The 18066-nt window shown below is 46.8% G+C and overlaps 1 protein-coding gene across 1 annotated transcript; it reads left to right on the top strand.

The window, feature by feature from the left end:
- The first annotated feature begins 1111 nt into the window (after positions 1-1111).
- Positions 1112-17719, top strand: LOC106544217 (adenylosuccinate synthetase isozyme 2). Its single transcript, XM_087705184.1, has 13 exons — positions 1112-1350; positions 2910-3012; positions 4732-4800; positions 5332-5382; positions 6016-6082; positions 8184-8291; positions 9425-9506; positions 11177-11303; positions 12587-12741; positions 14316-14440; positions 15177-15274; positions 16468-16617; positions 17004-17719. The coding sequence occupies exons 1-13, from the start codon at positions 1135-1137 to the stop codon at positions 17054-17056; spliced, it is 1404 nt and encodes a 467-aa protein (XP_087561310.1). The 5' UTR covers positions 1112-1134; the 3' UTR covers positions 17057-17719.
- The last annotated feature ends 347 nt before the right edge of the window (positions 17720-18066 follow it).

Below are 18066 nucleotides of genomic sequence, written 5' to 3'. Positions count from 1 at the left end.
TGTTGATCACATACTCAGCTGCTGTAAAAAAATCACGCAGACTGATTATAAATTGCGGCACAATTCAGTAGCACAAATGATCCATTGGAATTTGCGCAAAAAATTATAATATTAAAACAGCAACAAACTGGTGGGAACATCAGCCTGAAAAAGTCACCGAAAATCAGATGGTCAAGATCTTGTGGGATTTCCGTATACAAACGGACAAAATACTGGCGCATAATACACCAGACATCACACTGGTTGAGAAAAATAAGGTCACAATCATAGACATCGCAATACCAGGAGATAGCAGGGTCGACGAGAAGGAACATGAAAAAAACGCAAAATACCAGGACTTAAAAATCGAAATTCAATGACTATGGCACAAACCAGCAGTGGTAATTGGCACACTGGGTGCTATTCCAAAAGCACTGGAATTACATTTAAAACAGTTAAAAATTGACAAAATCACCATCAGTCAAATGCAAAAAGCCGCACTGCTTGGATCTGCACGCATATTACGAAAATACGTTACGACGTCCTAGGCCCCTGGGTGGGGCCCGACTAGTAACCAATGCCAAATCCGGCGAAACAACTGGCCGCTGTGATACAATTGTATAATAATAATAATAATAATAATAATAATAATAATAATAATAATAATAATAATAATAATAATAATAATAATAATAATCTAGGAATATCATATTTAAGAAGATACATGGTTGATACCTAGGATGCTGGCAGCAACCTGTATCAACCATCAGTGCTAGTCAATGGTATTTGGGACATATATTTAAATGTTCATTCATGTTTAATGAATAAAAGAGATAATAATTATTAATAATAATGATAATACTCGTTCCATGCCAGAGCCCCCGGCAGGCATCACCTGGATCCACCCGCTGCCTCCCTTTCTCGCCTTTCTTACCTGGGGAATGGAGAAAGGCGAAGGCGGAAGCGCGGCTCGCCACGTTTGAAAATGTCTGCTCTCGCGCGCCGTATATCTGGAGAAGCGAAGTGGGGGGAAAAAAGGGAAGCTGCATAGCCTCGTTCGCTCCGCCGCCGCCGCCGCCATGTTGACTGCTGGCGCCGAAGCCTGCCCGCGCGGCGCCATGTTAGGTAGGGCTCGCCGCTTTTGCCTGCAAGCACATGGCGGGAGAGGGCGGCTCGGCGGCGGCGGGTTTGCTGAATGGCGGAGCCGGCGAAGGTCCGGGCGGGAAGCGAGCCCGGTTGGGGTCGGCTCCCCACGTTGCCCCTGCCGGGAACCGCGTGACGGTGGTGCTGGGGGCGCAGTGGGGGGACGAGGGCAAAGGGAAGGTGGTCGACCTGCTCAGCCTCGACGCCGACCTGGTCTGCAGGTGCCAGGTGAGCCCTCGACTCTGCTCTGGGGTTGGGGCGGGGCGGGACTACAAGCCCCATGCTCCCCCGGCGGCGGAGCAACTACAAACCCCATCGTCCCCCAGGGAAGCCCTCTGCGGCTGGGGACTTCAACTCCCGTGCTCATGATTTTGGGGGACTACAAATCCCATCCCCGCCAGGGAAGTCCTATCTATCCTCTGCGGCTGGGGACTTCAACTCCCATGCCCATGAATTTGGGGGACTACAAATCCCATCCCGGCCAGGGAAGTCCTATCTATCCTCCTCTGCGGCTGGGGACTTCAACTCTCATGCTCATACTTTTGGGGGACTACAAATCCCATCCCCACCAGGGAAATCCTATCTATCCTCTGCGGCTTGGGACTTCAACTCCCATGCCCATGAATTTGGGCGACTACAAATCCCATCCCCCCCAGGGAAGTCCTATCTATCGTCTGCAGCTGGGCACTTCAACTCTCATGCTCATGAATTTGGGGGACTACAAATCCCATCCCCGGCAGGGAAGTCCTATCTATCCTCCTCTGCGGCTGGGGACTTCAACTCCCATGCTCATGATTTGGGGGGACTACAAATCCCATCCCCGCCAGGGAAGTCCTATCTATCGTCTGCGGCTGGGGACTTCAACTCCCATGCTCATGATTTGGGGGGCTACAAATCCCACCCTCTCCATATTGGGGGAGAACTACAAATCCCATCCTTCTCCAGATTGGGGGATTTAAATCCTTTGTAGTTGGGGACTCCAAATCCCATCCCCTGCAACTGGGGGAATTACAAATCCCATCCTCTCAAGTTAAGTCCTCCTGCGGCTGGGGACTTCAACTCCCATGCTCATGATCCCACCCTCCCCAGATTGGGGGAACTACAATTTCCATCCTCCACAGATTGGTGTGTGGGGGGGTTATAAATCCCACCCCCTGCAGATTGGATTTAAGTCCTATCCTTCAAAGCTGGGGACTTCAAATCCCATGCTGCCCCACTACTGGGAGGCACTACAAATCCCACCCTCCACAGATAAGGGGACATAAGCCCAATCCTCTGCAGCTGAGGACTTCACCTCCCACCCTCATCAGCTCGGAGAACTACAAATCCCATCCTATGGAGATTGGCGGAACTACAGACCCCGCCCTGTATAGATGGGAGAAACTACAAGCCCTATCCTCTGCAGTTGGGGACTCCGAAACCCATCCTCTTGCAGCCTGCACGGGACGGTTTTCTCCAAAGCGTGCAACTTTCCCCACCTTTTCGGGGGAAGAATGCAGAACACCTGCAGTTTCCTGGAGGACTGCTAACCCCATCGCCCACAGCCGACATGGGGCTTGCAGAGGAATTCTGGGAGTTGAAGTCCACCAGTCTCAAAAGTTGCCATGTTGGGAGATCCCTCCTGCCAATAAAAGTGTTTTCTCAACGTTTTGTCCTTGAATCTCCTGTTGTTGTTGTATGGGTGCAGCCCGACAAGTGTGTGCCTCCGTGTTGTGTAAACACAGCCTTGTGTGTTCTTTTGTTCTCTTCCTCTGTATTTATACCTTTTGATTTTTCTCTCCCTACAGGGGGGCAACAATGCGGGACACACCGTTGTGGTCGACACGGTGGAATATGATTTCCATTTGTTGCCCAGCGGGGTGATCAATCACAAGGCCACGTCGTTCATTGGTGAGGCTTCATCCCTGTGTCCGTGCAGGTAGTCCTTGAGTTACGACCACAATTGAGCCCAAGATTTATGTTGCTAAGTGAAACATTTAAGTGTTGCTAAATGAAACATTTAAGTGTTGCTAAATGAAACATTTAACTTGCTAAATGAAACATTTAAGTGTTGCTAAATGAAACATTTAAGTGTTGCTAAATGAAACATTTAACTGTTGCTAAATGAAACATTTAACTGTTGCTAAGTGAAACATTTAAGTGTTGCTAAATGAAACATTTAAGTGTTGCTAAATGAAACATTTAACTTGCTAAATGAAACATTTAACTGTTGCTAAATGAAACATTTAAGTGTTGCTAAATGAAACATTTAAGTGTTGCTAAGTGAAACATTTAAGTGTTGCTAAGTGAAACATTTAAGGGTTACTAAATGAAACATTTAACTGTTGCTAAATGAAACATTTATCCGTTTCTAAATGAAACATTTAACTGTTGCTAAATGAAACACTTAACTGTTGCTAAATGAAACAATTAAGTGAATTTGGCCTCATCGGACTTACCACCTTTTGAGCCACTAAGTAAATTATTGCATTTGTTAAGTTAGTAACACCGTTGTTAAGAGAGCCGAGGTGGCGCAGTGGTTAAATGCAGCACTGCAGGCTACTTCAGCTGACTGCAGTTCTGCAGTTCGGCTGTTCAAATCTCACCGGCTCAAGGTTGACTCAGCCTTCCATCCTTCCGAGGTGGGTAAAATGAGGACCCGGATTGTTGTTGGGGGCGATATGCTGACTCTGTAAACCGCTTAGAGAGGGCTGAAAGCCCTATGAAGCGGTATATAAGTCTAACTGCTATTGCTATTGCTATAATCTGGCTTCCCCATCAACGTGGCTGGTCAGAAGGTCGTAAAAGGGGATCACGTGACCCCAGGACTGTCGTAAATATGAATTAAGTCACCAAGACGGTGAATTATAGTCACGTGAACTGCTCAACGGTCATAAGTGTGAAAAATGGTCCTGTCTCTTTTGAGTGGTGTTTCTTTTCGTAGAAGTTTTTAATATTTTCTTTTAAAACAAACGTTTCATCATTCATCAATCAGCGCGTCACCTGAGTACAATTTTTGGTGTCTCATAATAGTTATTGCTTACCACCAAATTCTTAACTCTTATTAAGAATAAATCTTATTTTAAGACACTTACTTTAACATTACAACTTAACGTATCTCCTGTTATAACATTTCTCTTCCTAAATTACTGAATTGTATACTTTCTACCCATGTTCATTTTCTAACCAATGATAAAATAACCACCACATATATTATAATAACCAGATTCTTCCTTTTCTTTAATTCAGTGTTTCTCAACGTTGGCGACTTTAAGTCCTGTGGACTTCAAGCTGTGCTGGCTGGGGGTTTCTGGGAGTTGAAGTCCACAGGACTTGAAGTCACCAAGGTTGAGAAACACTGCTTTAATTGCTAGAGTTAATCTATTCATTTCTGCACAGTCTTAATATTTTCTTAATCACCTTTACATCTTTAGGGATTCCAATTTCGTGCCAATACAATTCTAGCCGTGGTTATTATATGAATAATCAAATACACATTTTCTTCACTCTGTTTTTCAGTGGTCTTGTAATTCTGAACGGTTACTACACAAACGGTTGTAAATCAGGGACTATCTTAAGAATAAAACCAGGAAAAAATACTTAGGTATGATGACGCTGTCTTTATTCCAGGGAACGGCGTCGTAATCCACCTTCCAGGGCTCTTTGAAGAAGCGGAGAAGAACTTGAAAAAGGGACCAGGTGAGTCTTCTTTCTGCGGAGCAATTTGGCGCGAAGGAAAGAGCACAGGAAGTTAAATTAAAAAAATACATTGAACCAACTGCCTTAATTGTCCTCCCAAAGTTAACTTGGCCATTGCCAACATCATCTTCTTTGGATTCCCATCACCAACGTCATTTTGGAAGTCCACCATGAGAGTCCGTAAGGATCTTGACATCTCGTTCCTCCAAATTGTGGTTCTGGGACCCCCCTTGTTCCCCAAATCCAGAACAATTAATTTCTCTTTTTTAAAAAAATAAAATGGCTGGGACGCTGTAGGATTTCCTGCCTAGGCAGGGGGTTGGACTAGAACACTTCCAAGGTCCCTTCCAACTCTGCTATTGTACTATATTGTATTGAAATGGATGTTTAATCTGAACCTTGGTGGGATCTCTACGATTGGGAGAAGTTGTTCCATTATTTTGGCTCTGGGGACAACAAATCGGAGTGAAATTGGAAATGGCTAATGGCGGGAGAACAGCTGTAATATTAAGAAATGTTTTGCTTTCCCAGGGTTGGAAGGCTGGGAGACCCGGACTGTGATTTCCGATCGTGCTCACTTGGGTAAGTCTTAGAAAATAGGGAAATTTTCTGTGTGTGTGTGTGTGTATGTATGTGTATATATATATGTATGTATGTATGTATATTAATGTTTTTATATCACAAATTTCGTTTCTAATTTGAACAGGATGTTTCCTAGATAACAAGCGTGTTAAAATGTAAACATCCTCATAATCATAAAGATCATATCAACATACAAACACATGGTAGAGACTATCATACTATCTGACCCCAGCTAAAGAAGAGGGGTCGACTTGGGAGTAAGGCCACAGGTGGATGAGGAAGGGCCCCTCCCAGAGGGAATAAAAAAGGAGCGACAGGGGAGAGGAGTTTGCAGGAGAGACACTTAGTTCGCTTAATTGGTTCGTGACTCTCTGAGACTCCTGGCCAATTTCTGCAGAGATCGGCCTGGCAGCTCTCCAAGCCAGATAAGGTCTGTGACTGTAAATCCTCCCTCGAAAGACTTTGCAGGATGTGAATGAGCAGAATTCACAGTCAATTAATAAAAGGGGTTTTTGTCGGGACAAGGGGTCGGCTTCATGCTCTCGGGAAGCCTTGGTCTCAGAACAACTCGAGCTCTCTTAAGCCTGGCGCCTTAAACCAACAGACAAAACTGGCTCTCTCCTATTTCTTTAGTGTTTAATTTCCACCAAGCCGTGGACGGCATCCAGGAGCAGCAGAGGCAACAACAAGGAGGGAAAAAGTAAGTGGGGCATTGGGAAGAAGGGTTGGAGCTTTGCCCTCTGAAGCGCTCTCAAAACCACCGGTGGAAATGACTCCGCAGGCTGAAATGGAGAAGTGGCGGCCTTGCGAGGTAGTCCAGACAGGGAACACACCCAGCAGAACTTCCTCTGACTTTATTGTGTCAGTTACATGAACAGAATGGTGCTGGTCTGAAAGTAGACCTTTCCCCCCGCTTTTCACTTTTACATCTGAAGGCACACTCTTCTAAACCTCTTTCTCCATCCATTATGTAGCTGAGGGCTCAACCGTCTCTTATCTGACCCTTCCCTTGACAACTTTTCATCCATCCCTCAAGGTCTTTCTCACATAATATTATAGCCACCTCGTGTACAGCCTGAGAAACTAGGGAGGGAGGGTCTCTTCTAAACCTCTTTCTCCACCCATTATGTAGCTGAGGGCTCAACCGTTTCTTATCTGACCCTTCCCTTGACATCTTTTCATCCATCCCTCAAGGTCTTTCTCACATAATATTATAGCCACCTCGTGTACAGCCTGAGAAACTAGGGAGGGAGGGTCTCTTCTAAACCTCTTTCTCCACCCATTATGTAGCTGAGGGCTCAACCGTCTCTTATCTGACCCTTCCCTTGACATCTTTTCATCCATCCCTCAAGGTCTTTCTCACATAATATTATAGCCACCTCGTGTACAGCCTGAGAAACTAGGGAGGGAGGGTCTCTTCTAAACCTCTTTCTCCACCCATTATGTAGCTGAGGGCTCAACCGTTTCTTATCTGACCCTTCCCTTGGCATCTTTCCATCCATCCCTCAAGGTCTTTCACACATACTATTACAGCCACCTCCTGTACAGCCTGAGAAACTAGGGAGGGAGGGTCTCTTCTAAACCTTTCTCCGTCCATTATGTAGCTGAGGGCTCAACCGTCTCTTATCTGACCCTTCCCTTGGCATCTTTTCATCCATCCCTCAAGGTCTTTCGCATATACTATTACAGCCACCTGTACAGCCTGAGAAACTAGGGAGGGTCTCTTCTGAACCTCTTTCTCCGTCCATTATGTAGCTGAGGGCTCAACCGTCTCTTATCTGACCCTTCCCTTGGCATCTTTTCATCCATCCCTCAAGGTCTTTCTCACATAATATTACAGCCACCTCCTTTACATCCTGAGAAACTAGGGAGGGTCCCTTCTGAACCTCTTTCTCCATCCATTATGTAGCTGAGGGCTCAACCGTCTCTTATCTGACCCTTCCCTTGGCATCTTTTCATCCATCCCTCAAGGTCTTTCTCACATACTATTACAGCCGCCACCTTTATAGCCCGTGAAACTAGGGAGGGTCCCTTCTGAGCCTGTATATTATGCAGCCAAGGGCTCGGCTGTCTCTTATCTGACTGTTCCCTGGACAAGATCTCGAACCCTGACTCCTTAAGGCTTCCTCCTTTACATCCTGGGAAACTAGGGAGGGTCCCTTCTGAGCCCTTTTCTCCGTCCGTTATGCTGCTGAGGGTTCAGCCATCTCTTATCTGCCTTCGATGGCATCTTTTCTTCCATCCCTCAAGGTCTTTCACACACACTATTACAGCCATCTCCTTTACATCCTGAGAAACTAGGGAGGGTCCCTTCTGAGCCTGTCCATTATGCAGCCGAGGGCTCGGCTGCCTCTTATCCAACTGTTCCCTGAGCAGCATCTTAGCCTCTTCCCCCAAGGTCTCCCCCACATAACATTCCAGCCCTCTCCTTTACATCCTGAGAAGCTAGGGAGGGTCCCTCCTGAGTCTTTACCCATTATGCAGCTGCGGGCTCAACTGTCCCTTATCTGAACGTTCCCCTGCCTGTGGCTCTTTCCCCAGTCTCCATTCTCACATACCATTGGATGATATAACAGTTAGTTCTTGACTTAACAACCACAATTAATTGCCAAGCATCTGAATTTTAATAATGTGGGGGTGGGGGGAGATACAGCAACGGCTGTAAGTATGAATAATGATTCTAAGTCACTTTTCTCAGTGATGTTGTAACTTCAATGGTCACTACCTATGCTGTAAATCGAGGATTATCTATAGTTGGAGTGAAGTGCCCTGTTCAATGCCCAGTTGGTTTCTTCCAACAGCTTGGGTACTACCAAGAAGGGCATTGGTCCAGCCTACGCTTCCAAAGCTTCGCGTACCGGCCTGCGAATTTGTGACCTGTTGGCAGATTTCAACGAGTTCTCCAAAAAGTGAGTAATTTGGGAGCTTGGCAGCTTTTCACCACGGGATATGGGGAGGGGGGAAAATAAACCCTTGATTTTTTCCCCCAGCATGCTTATAAGCCCTACCCCAAAAATAAGACCTAGTTAAGATCCTCAACCAGACGGATGCGTTTAGTACCGTATTTCCCCGAAAACGAGATCTAAACTGAAAAATAAGCCCTAATGCATTTTTGGGAACAAAAATTAATATAAGACCTGGTTTTACTTTCGGGGAAACGCGGTAGCATAAGTTTGAAAGCTGTTTAAAGTTTTGTTTTAAACTGTTATCATTTTAATCTGTAGTACCTTGCTCAATAGTAGTAACTTGTGAGAGGGATCTTGGAGTCCTAGTGGACAGCCATTTAAATAGGAGCCAGCAGCTGCCAAAAAAGCCAACACACTTCTAGGCTGCATCAACAGAAGGATAGAATCAAGATCACATGAAGTGTTAATATCAATTTATAAGGCCTTGGTAAAGCCACACTTGGAATATTGCATTCATTTTTGGTCGCCACGATGTAAAAAAGATCCGGAGACTCTAGAAAGAGTGAGGAGAAGAGCAACAAAGAGGATTAGGGGACTGGAGACTAAAACATATGAGGAACGGTTGCAGGAACTGGGTATGTCTAGTTTAATAGAAAGAAGGACTATGGGAGACATGATAGCAGTCTTCCAATATCTGAGGGGTTGCCACAAAGAAGAGGGAGTCAAACTATTCTCCAAAGCACCTGAGGGCAGAGGACAAGAAGCAATGGGTGGAAACTAATCAAGGAGAGAAGCAACCTAAAACTAAGGAGAATTTTCCTGACAGTTAGAACAATTAACCAGTGGAACAACTTACCTCCAGAAATTGTGAATGCTCCAACACTGGAAGTTTTTAAGATGTTGGAAATCCATTTGCCTGAAGTGGTGTTGGGTTTCCTGCCTAAGCAGTGGGTTGGACTAGAAGACCTCCAAGAACCCTTCCAACTCTGTTATTCTATTTCTAATCGGTGTTTATAATTGTCGGAGGTTTGTATATTGAATCTTACCGGAAGCTGCTCAGAGTCGGCTTTGAGCCGCAAGATGAAGAAATTGGATAATGATCATAATTTAGAAAGTAACGAATTGACTCGTTTCAGATTCAGGGTTTTGGCCCAGCAGTACAAAGCCAACTACCCAACGCTTAATATCGACACGGAAGCCGAACTGGAGCAACTAAAGGTATTTTGTGGCATCTGGGCGGGAAAGTTTCCATGACTCGTGAAACTGTGTGTTGAAATCCATAGTTCAAATACAGGCAGTCCTCAACTTACAAACGTTCGTTTAGTAACAGAAGTTACAACCCCACTGAAAAAAATGTGTTTTATCGCTGTGTTTCACCGTTGCAGTATCCCCATGGTTATGTGATAACAATTCAGACATCCAGGGGAAGCCAAATTTTTCTAAGCCACAGCGTAACTAACTCAACAACTGCGGCAATTCACTTGTGGCAAGAATGGTCGTAAAATGTGGCAAAACTCCAAACCTCTCTTGCTTAACAACAAAAAGTCTGGACTCCGTTGGAGTTATAAGTTGAGGTTTACCTGTACACTCATTAACCGAACAAACCATGGTTGACCGCAGTTGTATTTTCGGCTGAGACCCAAGCTTCGTTTTTTTTACAAACTTAACCTCGATGTCTGTTAGCCGCCTAGAATCACCTTTGGTGAGATGGGAAGCACACGGAATAACAGAATTGGAAGGGACCTTGGAGGTCTTCTAGTCCAGCCCCCTGCTCAAGAAGCAAGGGAGGGAGGGAGGAAAGAAGGAAGCAAAAGAAGAAAGCGGAGGGAGGAAGGATAACAGGATATCAAGAGTTGGAAGGGACCTTGGAGGTCTTCTAGTCCATCCCCTACTCAGGAAGCGAGGGAGGGAGGGAGGAAGCAAAGGAAGAAAGCAAAGGGAGGAAGGATAACCGAGTTGGGAGGGACCTTGGAGGTCTTCTAATCCAGCCCCCTGCTTAGGAAGGAAACCCCACACCACTTCAGACAAATAGTTATCCAACATCTTCTTAAAAATCTTTTCTGGAAGGAAAGGAAGGAAGGAAGGAAGAAAGGATTTGGAAGGGACCTTGGAGGTCTTCTAGTCCAGCCCCCTGCTTAGGAAGGAAACCCCACATCTCTTCAGATAAATTTTTATCCAACGTCTTCTTAAAAATCTTTTCTGGAAGTAAAGGAAGGAAGGAAGGATTTGGAAGGGACCTTGGAGGTCTTCTAGTCCAGCCCCCTGCTTAGGAAGGAAACCCCACACCTCTTCAGACAAATTTTTATCCAACGTCTTCTTAAAAATCTTTTCTGGAAGTAAAGGAAGGAAGGAAGGAAGGAAGAAAGGATTTGGAAGGGACCTTGGAGGTCTTCTAGTCCAGCCCCCTGCTTAGGAAGGAAACCCCACACCTCTTCAGACAAATGGTTGTTCAGTCTCTTCTTAAAAACCAAGGGAGGAAGGAAGGAAGGAAGGAAGGAAGGAAGGAAGGAAGGAAGGAAGGACTGAGTTGGAAGGGACCATGGAGGTCTTCTAGTCCAACCCCCTGCTTAGGCAGGAAACCCCACACAACCTCAGATAAATTGATATCCAATCTCTTCTTAAAAACATCCAGTATTCCTCCCTTTCCTTCCCCGGCCTTGATCTCAACCATTGTGAGTGCACTTGCCCTCCAGAGGGACTAGAGCCTTCCCCTTTTTAAAATAAATTGAAAACGATGGGGGAAATCGGAGCCTCCTATCAAATTCTTCCCCAGTTTGGATATTTGCCCTTTCTTTAAAAAAAAATAAAGGAAGCACACAGCTCTTTGCTCGGAACTAGGGGAAATCAGCCTCCGGTTGATGCCCCTGTCAATCTTTCTCGACCGGCAGATCTACGCCGAGAAGATCCGGCCCCTGGTGAAGGACGGGGTGTATTTCATGTACCAAGCTCTGCATGGGCCTTCCAAAAAGATCCTCGTGGAAGGAGCCAATGCAGCACTCCTGGATATCGATTTCGGTAAGTTTTGTAAAATTAAAACTTACCGGTTTTGTTTACAGCTTGTTCTTTCCTGAATCAAAAAGGGCCCGCAAGCCAGCTTAGTCTTAGTAGCTAGGTTCGATCCGTGTGCAGTGCTTATCCTTCAAACCACGGTTTATTAAATCGGCCACAAGGACCTGCGTGCACACACTCGGCTAAAGCAACCCCACACAATTTAGGCACTGCTTGTTGTGGCTGGCCAGCAGAGTCAGAGAGTGAGGAGGGTTGGGGAGGGACCTGGGCCAGTCCTGGAGTCTGGGGAAGGCTCTGAGGAGGGCTCTGTGTCGGAGGCAGAGAGGGGGCCAGGGCCATCTGACGGTTATCAGCTGCCTTCCGAGTCAGACATCAGTGAGGCAGAAGAACAGCTGGAGCCTGTTCCCAGTGTGCGCATATACAGAGTTACCAGACGAAGGAAAGAGCTAAAGAACAGGGATCGACTTGGGAGGAAGGCCCCAGGTGGACGGTGAATGGCCCCTCCCAGAGGAAATAAAAGAGGAGCAACAGGGGAGTGGAGTTTGCAGGAGGCCATTAGTTCATTCCTGTGTTCTTGCCAAGTATTGCTGTGTCGGAGGCAGAGAGGGGGCCAGGGCCATCCGACAGTTATCAGCTGCCTTCGGAGTCAGACATCAGCGGGGCAGAAGAACAGCTGGAGCCTGTTCCCAGTGTGCGCATACACAGAGTCACCAGACGAAGGGAAGAGCTAAAGAACAGGGGTCGACTTGGGAGGAAGGCCACAGGTGGACGGTGAATGGCCCCTCCCAGAGGGGATAAAAGAGGAGCAAAAGGGGAGTGGAGTTTGCAGGAGACCATTAATTCATTCCTGCATTCTTGCCAAGTATCACCCTGGCCCCTCTCCAAGCCAGATCAAGGTCGGTAGTTGTAAACTCTTTTGAAAGACTGTGGGAGAGGAAAGACTTTGCTGGAGAGGAATTTACTGTCAATTAAATAAAAAGGGGTTTATCGGAACGGGGACTCGGCTTCGTGCCGCTGGGGAATCCTGGGTCAGAACAGGGCCAAACACAATTCCTACAACCCTTGTCCATATGTTTTGGTTCTCTTAATCATCTCACTTGCTCCCCTTTGCACTTTGTCCAAAATCTCCCCGTCTTTTTCGTAGCGTGGTGTCGAAAATTGGTCGCATGTGGGCTGTGAACTTCCCAGCTGGATACTCTAACTTTAAATTTGCAAGTGTTCGCTGACTCAAAAAAAGAAAAAAAATCTCCTTTTGTAGCCCCCCCAAAATGTTCTCCTCTCTCCCAAAGGTACTTACCCCTTCGTGACCTCCTCGAACTGCACCGTGGGAGGGGTATGTACCGGCCTTGGCATACCCCCCCATTACATCGGCAAGGTGTACGGCGTGGTGAAGGCGTACACCACCCGCGTTGGCGTGGGAACCTTCCCCACGGAGCAGAACAACGTAAGTGCCAGAACATCGGGGGGGGGGTGTCTTCCCCAGATCTTGAAACTCACCTGGCGGGAAAGCTGTTTTCTCTGTGTCCTGGACAATTTTATTCTCCACCAGTTGATAACCCAGCATTGCCCGGGTATTTATTTATAGGGGGGAAATGTCCGGATCAAACGTAATTTCTAAGGTTGGATTTTCCCCCTTACCAGAGAGAGCCCCCTTGTGGAATACTGTGAAACTGTTACCGTGGCAACTCCGCTGTGCTGTACAGTAGAAGCCAATTTACAGCGGTACAGTAGAAGCCATTTGAAGGCACAACAGGCTGTATCTTAACAGAACACACCACCCCGAGGGGTGTTAGGGTTGTCTTACCCCTATTTGTTTCCAGAGAGTAAGTCGTCTATGTAGCAAGTTTGGTTGAAGTTGCTCAAGGCATTCCAGAGTTATGCTGGTGTACACACACACACACACACACACACACACACACACACAATCACACAATTAATTAATTCTCAACCTTTGCATCCCATCACGTCATACTTATTCATTCTCTCTCTCTCTCTCTCTCTCTTTCTCTACCTATCTATCTATCTATCTATCTATCTATCTATCTATCTATCTCTATGTCTGTCTGTCTCTCTCTCTCTCTCTCTCTCACACACACACACACACACACACACACACACATATATATGTGTGTGTTTTATTTGTGCTGATAAATACAACGGCAACAGTAAAAATATTGGGTTTCTGTCGTGATGGACTCTTGTGACGAGCCGATTGACAGAGAATGGAAGCAGTTAGCTTCCTCCCATAATTGGGGCATACCAGGGGTTGTGACTTTAATATATGTGTGTGTGTGTGTGTGTGTGTGTGTGTGTACACACACATATATACATACATACACACACACACACCTTGCATCCCTTCCGAGACTCGGTTCCTTGCCGTAAGATAAAATCCTATTGGATCGTCTTGATGAATGTCGAATAAATGAATTATATTACCAAATAATACTAAATGTACTAATTTTAGCCAGGGTAGATAAAAATCGATGATTAAAAAAAACAAAAAAAAACCCCGGATTTTTAAAAAAACGTAAATCGTTGTTGTTGTTTTTTTTACTTTCATCAAATTTATCTTAATCAAATGCTTTTGGAGTAAAAATCTATCTCAAGATAGTTTTCCATTGAAGACAACATTCATAATTTAGGTTATTCAGCATGAAATGGAGCTTAGTTATGAAGCCTTTGAGGCTACTGTCTATTCTGCAATATTGGGACTGTCGGTGAGTCAACAGCGGGCCAGAGGAGGAGGAGGAATCACTGCGGGAGAGAGACGACAGCTGCTCTTTAAAAATTACGATTTAAATCGAGTCGATTTAAAATCAAGCCTCTTTACTGGCGATTTAAATTGTGATTTGATTTAAATCAAACCCACCCTGATTTTAATCAGTTACCATGGTTACTTACGTGGGGTTTTTTTGGGTTGATGTCTGAATATTTCAGCAGGAAAAAAAATCGGGATTTGGCTTAAGGAGTGTCCACACCGTACATTTCTTTTTAAAAAAAATAAAATCTTTGCAGGAGATCGGCGAGACGCTCCAAACACGAGGACGGGAATTCGGCGTCACCACGGGCCGTAAGCGTCGCTGCGGCTGGCTAGATCTCGTCCTGGTGAAATACGCCCACATGATCAATGGTTTCAGCGCGTGAGTTCTCTTCCAAATTTTACTTTTTTCCCCCGCCTTCTGTTTTTATTGTTCCTTGCGGGATTCGAACGTCCCGTGAAATTTTGTGAAGAGCCGAGGTGGCGCAGTGGTGAAAATGCAGCGCTGCAGGCTACTTCAGCTGACTGCAGTTCTGCAGTTCGGCTGTTCAAATCTCACCGGCTCAGGGTTGACTCAGCCTTCCATCCTTCCGAGGTGGGTAAAATGAGGACCCGGATTGTTGTTGGGGGCGATATGCTGACTCTGTAAACCGCTTAGAGAGGGCTGAAAGCCCTATGAAGCGGTATATAAGTCCAACTGCTATTGCTATTTTGCAAAACGGCGCCCCCCCTGTTGGCAGGGGAGACCTCTACGTTCTGCTTTTCGGTGCGGCTTCGGGAGTCCTCGGCTTAGCCACAATTGCTCAGTGAGAAATCGGGCCAGGGAGTTTAGCCTCCCCAGTTTATGGCTTTCCTTGCCACGTTGGTGAAACGGTTCTTTAAATCGGCGACGCCGTTGTTAAATGACACCCTTCGACTCGGCTGGTCAGAAGGTCGCCAAAGGGGAGTGCGTGAGCCGCCCGGGACGCTGCGACCGTCGTAAACACGAGTCAGTTGCCAAGCGCGTGAATTTTGACCCCCAAGGAGTCTGCCACGGTCGTAAGTGAGAAACATAACCCTAAGAGGATGCTTTTTGACTTGATCATAACGCTTTTTTTGGGGGGGGGGATGCTTCCTAGCCTAGCTGTGACGAAGCTGGACATCCTTGACACTTTTGAAGAGATCAAAGTGGGCGTGGAATACCATCTGGATGGGAAGCAGATTCCATATTTCCCAGGTGAGACCACGGAATTTGGGGGGGGGGGGTGTCAAACCCCTTATGTCCCAGCAGGTAAGGAGTTAATTCTTGCCTCTGTATCAATAGAAGGGACTATTTGGAGACGGGGATGAACTGTGGGGGTCCTTGGTGCTCTCTGAGCTTGGTGGTTTCCTTGGAGACGTTTCGCGACCCAACTAGGTAACATCATCAGTGCTAGAAGGGAGAGGGATTTGCTACAAAAGGCCTCCTGGCACGGATAACGTTACCTTGTTGGGTCATGAAAGGTTGGCAAGAAAACCAACAAGCTCAGAGAGCAACAAGGACTCCACAGTCGTCCTCTTTTCTTCCCCCTCCCTTCCTCCTGCTCACAAACCTCCTAGCACTGATGATGTTACCTAGCTGGGTCATGAAACGTCTGCAAGAAAATCACTAAGCTCAGAGAGCACTAAGGACCCCACAGTCGTCCTCCTCCTTTCTCCCTCCTTCCTTCCTTTCTTTTCCTCCTCCTTTTTGCAATCCCCACTCGTTTCTAGCACTGATGATGTTACCTAGTTGGGTCATGAAACGTTTGCAAGAAAACCACCAAGCTCAGAGAGCACCAAGGACTCCGCAGTCCTCCTCCTCCTCTTTCTTCTTCTTCTTCTTCTTCCTTCTCCTCCTCTCCACTATCCCCACTCCCTACTAGCACTGATGATGTTACCTAGTTGGATCAAGAAACGTCTGCAAAAAAACAAGCAAGCTCAGAGAGCACCAAGGACCCCACAGTTCCCCCCTCCTTCTCCTCTTCCTTCTCCTCCTCCTCCTCCTCTTCTCCATAATCCCCACTCCCTTCTAGTCCTGATGATGTTACCTAGTTGGGTCTGCAAGAAAATCACTAAGCTCAGAGAGCACCAAGGACCCCACCGTTGACCTCCTCCTTTCTCCCTCCTTCCCTCCTTTCTTTTCCTCCTCCTCCTCTTTGCAATCCCCACTCCTTTCTAGCACTGATGATGTTACCTAGTTGGGTCATGCAAGAAAACCACCCAGCTCAGAGAGCACCAATGATCCCACATTCCTCTCCCTCCCCCCAAAACCCCACTCATTCCTACACTGACGACGTTCCCCGGTTGGGTCATGAAAACGCCTGCAAGGAAACTCCCAGTCTCACAGATCCCCCCCCCCCCCGAGGAACCCTAACTAGATCCTCTGTTCCTCCCGATTGCTCTCCTCAGCCAATCAGGAGCTCCTGAACAAAGTCACGGTGAAGTACAAGGACCTCCCCGGATGGAGGTGTTGCACCGAAGGGGCTCGCACCTTTGACGACTTGCCCGCCGAGGCCCAGGCTTACATCCGCTTTATCGAGGAATACCTGGAAGTCCCAGGTGAGTCTTTGGGGCGGTCCCCAAATTGGCGATATACCGCGTTTCCCCGAAAATAAGACCGTCATAAATACGAACCCCCTGTTAAGTATCTGAATGTCAATCACGTGACCCCCTCCCCCCCCCATGGGGAAGCTGCAAAGGTCGTACGGTGAAAAACAGTCAAGTTTCCAGTGCCGTTGTAACTTCGGTCACTAAATGGACTGTCGTAAATCGAGGACTACCTGCATAAGCAAGTTGGGGCGGGGGAGGAAGGGGAGTGAAATTCCAGCACAAAATTGCGACTTGCAAGATTCTGTAATTCGAACCGATGCCGGAATGACCCATGAGTTGATTTCCTGGTGGTCTCCTCTTTAGATAACTCCCCGTCTCTCTTCTCTCTTTCCCAGTCAAGTGGATCGGCGTGGGGAAATCCCGCAAATCCATCATCAAACTGTTTTGAGGTCTCCCGCCCGGACAGATGGCCGCCCGCCCCTCCGGAATGCACTCAAGCCAGCCCCCCCCCCCCAACCTCTTACTAGCGCAAACATAGCGTCCCTTCCTCAGTTTCCCCCCATGTAAAATTTCCTCTTGGCCCTTCTTTCTCTCCCTTGGCTCCTTTGGAAGTGAATTAGAACCAGCTGGCTGGCAGTTGAGATTTACAAATCTTTCCAGGACAAATTAAGAGCACACACTCCATTTTTGCACGCCTTTCTCCCCCCCCACCCAATAAGTTGCCCTCGATCACCCCTAACCTTCATCTGACCAGCATTCGTGGTTCACTGTCTCTCTCTACATTATTAATCCCCTTGGTCATTCCCTGGCAATTAGCTTGACCTCATATTGGAGGTGTCTCTTCCCCCACCCCCTCCAGCCCAAAATTTTTTTTTGGGGGGGGGGGTGTTCATGGGAATTGTAGTTCTCTGGCGCAAAAATGGCGGCCTTCTGTTATCTACTACAATCCCACCAAGGGTCGGCTGGCAGTGAGGAATGCTGGGAGCTGTAGTTTCCACATCATATCTACTGTATAGAACCGGGCGGTAAGTAGCTTTCTGAGCAGGAAAGGTCCGTCGTAATTTCAAACGGTCACAAAGGGGGGATCCGTCATAAGTCGCGGACTCCCCGGGCCTTGACACGTCGCCCGGTTTTATTTTTATTTTTTTTAGCTTTCTACATTTTAAAGAGAAAAAAAAAACAACAGCACGCTTTCTACGTTTAAATCTAATTGTGGAGATCTCCTTCCTTGGGGGGAATCGCTAAATTACGGAAGCACTCCCTGTAGATTTTAGTGGTTGCTTTTTCCCCTTGGGGACCTTAATCAGGACTAGCCTCTTTAATTGCCGTCGGTTAACAAGGGAAGCAGCCGTTTAACCCGGCAGCCGATGGGATGCTAAAGCTTTGTGGATTTCCACTTACACAAACCTCTCTTAACTGGGTCCAAACAGGCAAAACGTTAGTGGTTTAGAACCTGAT

The sequence above is a fragment of the Thamnophis sirtalis genome, unplaced genomic scaffold (assembly GCF_051295495.1).
Source record: "Thamnophis sirtalis isolate CommonGarterSnake01/CBP01778 unplaced genomic scaffold, rThaSir2_p1.2 scaffold_2, whole genome shotgun sequence".
Lineage (NCBI taxonomy): Eukaryota > Metazoa > Chordata > Lepidosauria > Squamata > Natricidae > Thamnophis > Thamnophis sirtalis.
Note: the sequence above shows the minus strand (reverse complement) of the source record. Positions and strands in the feature narration are given on the sequence as shown.